Genomic DNA, 5,566 nt, shown 5'->3' with positions numbered 1-5,566 from the left:
TCAATGAGATCTGCTCTGGAAAATATAAAAAGATGTGTTTAGGTTTTGTTTTAAAGTTCATAGCTGGGAAGCAGCAGTGGCTGCCAACCAAGCGTTCCTCTCTGGCGGAGGGACGGGGTCTGGGTGAGTGCACAGCTGGACCCCAGAGACCCAAGCTTGAGTAATAGCAGGGTCAGCCCATGTGTGCTGTTTTCTCCCTTGGAGGAGGGTTTGGATTGTGCAATACCCTCCTGCCCCTCTGGCCCCCCTGCTCTCGTGTGACAGCCCCGCAGTGGGAGCCGCATGCAAACTAATTCAGCTTTCATGTGAGTTAAAAGCTGGGGGTTAGCTATCCTGGCATTCAGAGCTTATGTTTTATGACAACTGCGTACTGTGAGGACACCTGTATATTCTTTGTTTTAGAGATTTAAAGTCAGTGCTTTAGTCTTTGGCACAGTCAGAGCAGGATGGGTCTGTAGAGATATAGATAGAGAGATATATATATATCTCCTCACTTCTGTCCGGAGGATTTAACTACTGTAAAATTCATCCTGCTTTTTGTCATGCTTTGTGCAGGTATATAAAAGGTTATGTGTACCATCTTTTCAGTGCCTTACAATCCATTTATTGGTTTCCTAACCAGTAGTATTGTTCTTTCTTTGCTAGTATTTTGAGGGTGGCTTTTTTTTTATATCTGTAGAAAGTCTCCTTTCCTTAGTGTTTTATGCTAAATGTTTAAAATTACTTTTTGCCTGTGTTTTAACGTGGTAGGCAGATATGATTGTTCACCCCCTCAGCTACTTTTTGAATATGAACTTTTGTTCCTGCAGCTGTGAGTTGGCTGCAGAAAGATGGAGACAAAGTCAGTGTCAAGTGTAGAGCTAAGTCTGAAGACTGTTCCTTACTTTTTGTAATAATATTTCTAACTTTTGCGGTTAATAATGTAACCATTTGCTCTTTCAAAATAAACTTAAGATAGTTAATTTCAATTTGATGTGAATCTTGGTAAAACTGCTGGGTATAAGGCACATTTTTACTGTAGGGGTGATGAAGCTGTTTTGGTGGATCTGAAAATCTATCTTGGAAGTTTGTGTTTTCCACCAGTCTAAACCAGTCATTTTTGGGGAAAGGAATTCTCATATTCCTTAAGGGGCATTATTCAGGGCCTTGCCCCCAGCTTCTTGCAGGAGGCCGGTGCCAATTATACCATTCTATCATGTTGGTATTACTCTTTGCCCTGAGACTGTATCCTAGAACTCTTTAAAACAAAAACACCCAAACCCACTTGCTCCCCTAACAAGAAAGCAAGTACACAAGGTAAGTATTTAAGTAGTTTAGTTGTAATGTGAAGTATAAGTGATCTAGTATAACGCTTAAGTTGAAAGCCAAGCTTCTTTTGTGAGCTGAAGGGTAATGTGGCCTGAGGGTAATGATTTTTCTAGACTTGGTAGCTTTTTCTGCTCAGTTATTCATATTAAACTTATCTTTATTGTCCCACAATTGTGACTTTGGACTACATTATCTGCATTTTTTTCTTCCCTGGAAGAAATGATCCTGGGTTCAGGATTGTGAACCACAAGCAAAAGTGAAGGGGGGGAAAAAAGGATTGTGTTGGTAGTGATTTTTTTTTTTTTTTTTTTTTCTGTCTATTGTTAAAGCAGCTTGGCCGTTCATCAGAACATGGGAGATAATGCTCAGATTTCTCCTTTTCCTAAAAGGATCTGAGTCAACATAAAAATTACTGGGTAAATAAGGCAGGAAGATCACTTGGGTGGTTTCCTTGCCCCAACGTAGGATCAAGTACTTCTCTGTTGTTCTTCGTGAAAATTTGTCTAACAACCTTGAAAAATGCTTCAGAGATGAAGGGTCAATCTTCTGATTTTATTCTCAGTTTGGTTTAGAGTGGGTGAACTCAATTATAATATGCCTTCTTTCAAGAAAGCGTCTTAGTGATTGCACTAATCATTCTTTCTTTCATTACTGGCCCAGTGCGTAAGTGGTTCAAAAAGTGAGAAAATACCCATCACAAGATACCGATGGCTTTCATATCAGACTCGGCAGTACCATGATAGCCGAGGTGCTGACCGAAGCAGCAAGTGGTATGGGTGGAAACCCATCACAGAAAAACTCATCTGTTGTATGAGTGAAAACATGATTAATTTTGTCTTCTGAGATGGAACCATCTCTCTTCAGTTCTGCTTTGTGCAGACAGCCTTTTGATTTCTTGTGCCTGTATTCTGAGTGTCTCAAGATGAAGAAAACTGCTGTGGGTTTCTTTTGGGGGTTTTTGGCTCAGAAACCACAAAGCACTTAATATTTGCTTGGGTTCTAACCAGTGATGTTTTAGTTGCTGTGCTTTTTGCCCCCGTACAGCCCTCTCTTGAAATATGTGCAAAATCCCAGTTAACAATAAAACAAATAAATAATAATAAAAAAACTATAAAGAGTAGTAACCTTCTCAATGGTATATAAGTTGACCTAGAGTAGTATTTTTATAAAAGTCACTAGACAATAGAAAGCTTAAGAACTTCCGCTTTGTTATTTTTCCCTCTTTTTAGCTGGTGAAGCTTTGTATTGCAATGATTGATACTGGGAAAGCATTCTGTACAGCCAACAAGCAGTTCATGAATGGAATTCGAGACCTTGCACAATATTCCTGTAAAGATGCATTGGTTGAGGTAAGTTCTTTAGGAGGTGAAAATGGAAGGAGAAGCATAACTTAAAAGGGTAAAATATAACAGTTGGCAAGATAAGTAGTTGAAGTTTATTATTTGCCTTTTTGTTCCTTTTTCTTTGAGATGCCTTAAGAGTGAGCTTTTTTGACTGTGGTGCGCTGCAAGTGTCTGTGCTGTTTACTTTCAGCTTTAACCTGCAATGGCAAGGGCTTTCCAAATTCTGGAAAATAGGTTTTAGGTTAGGAATAGTCATCTTGGGAGGAGTGGAGAAAGGTTGAAGCCGTGAACAGCTGCTCTGTTTAGTTTGCTAAATAAAGGGGTTCTAGTCATAAGATCCTATGAGCCAGTTCTCTGCAACTAAATGCCCTGAGTTGATCTCTTAGGTCCTGGAACTGGCACTCTAATACATAGAAGTTTAAATTTTTGAATGTGCAGAGCCCACTTTGGTGTTACTGCAGACTGATGTCTTGTTAGGCTAATTTGGAACACCTGATATTTCCTGTCTGTTACTTTGAAATGAGGTATGAATTGTGTAATATGCAGGTATAATTATGTGTACATCTCTGTGTATATCATCTATATTTAATGCACGTTATGTAGTAGAACATCAATTGGGTGTACGCATCTGCACATGCTGGTTGAAATACATAATGCCTGTGAACTTCAGTATAGTCTGTGTGCAACTGAAACCGTTGTTGTTTGGAAATTTACTTGCTTGAACTGTAGTGCTATGACAAACTAGTAAAACTTACATGACTTGATTCCTAGTAGGTTTTTGTTATGCTTGTTGTGTAAGCAATATGCAGTTACCCAAATATACCAGGGATCATTGTTTTCAAACTGTTTGTGACATTGATTCTGCAGATTAATTTCAGTGTTGCTAAGCGCATCAGCTGAGGCAGTAGTTCCTACAGTAAACGTGTGTATGGATGATTACAACATGTTAACCAGGTTTTTGGAGTTAGAGTATTAAACATTACTAAATATTAAGTAGTGTAATATTAAATATTGTAAATTAATGTGTTAAATTATGTGAGCTTCCCATAGTTTAGTCAACTTAATTTGAATTTTTCCTGCTTTCCTTCAGTTTGGTCCTTTATATATAGGTATGTAGCGGTAACGTTTTTGTTGCTTGTAGCTTTAATAGATTTACTTGGTATTACCCCCCTGTTCTGCTTCCAGCATAACGGTTTTAATTTAATAATTGTGCCAAGGAAAATCAATTCTCAAGTTCTTTACTGAAAAGCTGTAAACCTCTGAAACCTTGCTTTCGTGCTGTGTATTTGGTAGAGCTTAACTTAAACCACTTTGGTTTTGTTTTTACAGACCAGCTTGACAAAGTTTTCTGACACCTTACAGGAAATGATCAATTATCACAATGTAAGTATTTCTAGCTGAAACCTGACACTGGTATCTTACCTCCAGTTATGTTTGATAACAGAAGAATGCTAAAGCTTTGCTTGATAGTATTTGCAAAGTCGTGGTTTAAGTGCTATTAAATACCTCTCGTTTTATACTTCTGAATATTTTATTCATATTTTGTTTGTGAAATATTTATAAATGCAGATTTTTATTTCACTTTAGTTTTTGTTTGGAATTTGTAAGCTTTGTGAAAACCTGGTACTGTAAGACAGAGTAAATACTGGATCGTTTCATCTTTTTTAATCAAACTGATGGGCAGCAGTGACAAACTAGGAACATATTTCTTTGGACTGAAGTAATTATTACCTTTTCCATAACTTCTCCCACCTCACCCCCCCAATCCTTCGTAATGCACAAAACAAAGCACCTCTGATTTGTATGTAGTTGTCTTTTTGAAAGTATGACAGATTTAGATGAGTATAGAGAAAGGAGAAAATGCTGGGATTTGAGATGAATAGTGGTTTTTAGTATGTCAGACTTCATCAGAAAGCTCAGTTTTGCCTGGATTGAAAACTGATATATTTTTTTCTCTCCTCTGAAGAGTTTAGTCTTGTATCTTGAAAGCCAAAAGGATGTGTTACTACTTCTATTTTCTTCCTCTTCCCTTGGCCCCTACTGCTTTTCTTTCATTTTCCAGCAAATTGCTGGAAAGCAATTGAAGTGTCTCCAAAGTGCTGAAAATGTGCAGGGCACTTAAAATTAATTTTTTTTATAGTCTAGAAGTTTAAAATGTAATACGATACAGAGAATGCAGTTCGAAGCTTCAGCTGAAATTAATTTTGTTAGTATTAATGTAGCTTCCTAAAACTGTCTTACTAGGCTTTTTTTTAAATAACTGCTTCTAGAAAGGAAGGGAAACAAAGGGAAGCAGGTTGATACTGTTGAGTTGGATTTCCTTTCCATTCTTTGAGGTGTACGTGCCTACACCTAAGGTAATGAAAACTGTAAGAAGGGGAGTAAGTGGACAGTGATACTTTGATGGTAGAGAGAAGCTAGTGCAAAGGTTCAAAGCGGCAGTAGTGGGAGAAACTTACTTTCCTGTCAGTGATTTCTGCAGGCTAGACTGAGCAGATGAATCCAGTTGGCTGTCCCTATTTTACACTTTTAATCTAATTTCTTGCTGCTGGTTACCCTCTTTCTTAACCATGTCTCAGCTATATGGTATGATCTTTTTGACACAGATGACCTAGGTCCTGTATTCTTGCTGCTGGTATTTTTCTATATGACTATGGCTCGAAGTGCTTTAGTGAAATTTGGCATGGCACAACTCTCCTTTTAGGACAGGTTGAAGGCAGAAAGGAAAGAACAAGCCGTATTAAAAGAAGATTTCTTTGCAGGTCTAAGTAGGACCGCTGTCCTGTTTTTTTCCCCCTTCACTTCTTTGCTGTGCTCAAGCACAGTGAGTAGAACAGTGGCTTTTATCAAAAGGCATGAACATAAGAAGTAAGGCATGTTATGAGGTTCTGATGGAGAGTTTTGCCAGGCATGTG

At 38.0% G+C, this 5,566-nt stretch overlaps 1 protein-coding gene across 1 annotated transcript in view; it reads left to right on the top strand.

The window, feature by feature from the left end:
• Positions 1 to 2,558: 2,558 nt before the first annotated feature.
• The window catches only part of ACAP2 (ArfGAP with coiled-coil, ankyrin repeat and PH domains 2), a 43,890-nt gene continuing 40,882 nt past the window's right edge, over positions 2,559 to 5,566 (top strand). Inside the window, exons 1-2 of the mRNA XM_009883374.1 lie at positions 2,559 to 2,657; positions 3,981 to 4,034. Of these exons, the coding sequence (XP_009881676.1) occupies positions 2,559 to 2,657; positions 3,981 to 4,034 (153 nt within the window). The remainder of the gene's footprint in view (positions 2,658 to 3,980; positions 4,035 to 5,566) is intronic.

Source organism: Charadrius vociferus, unplaced genomic scaffold (genome assembly GCF_000708025.1).
Source record: "Charadrius vociferus isolate BGI_N301 unplaced genomic scaffold, ASM70802v2 scaffold214, whole genome shotgun sequence".
Taxonomy (NCBI): Eukaryota; Metazoa; Chordata; class Aves; order Charadriiformes; family Charadriidae; genus Charadrius; species Charadrius vociferus.
This window is presented reverse-complemented; position numbering and strand designations above follow the sequence as displayed.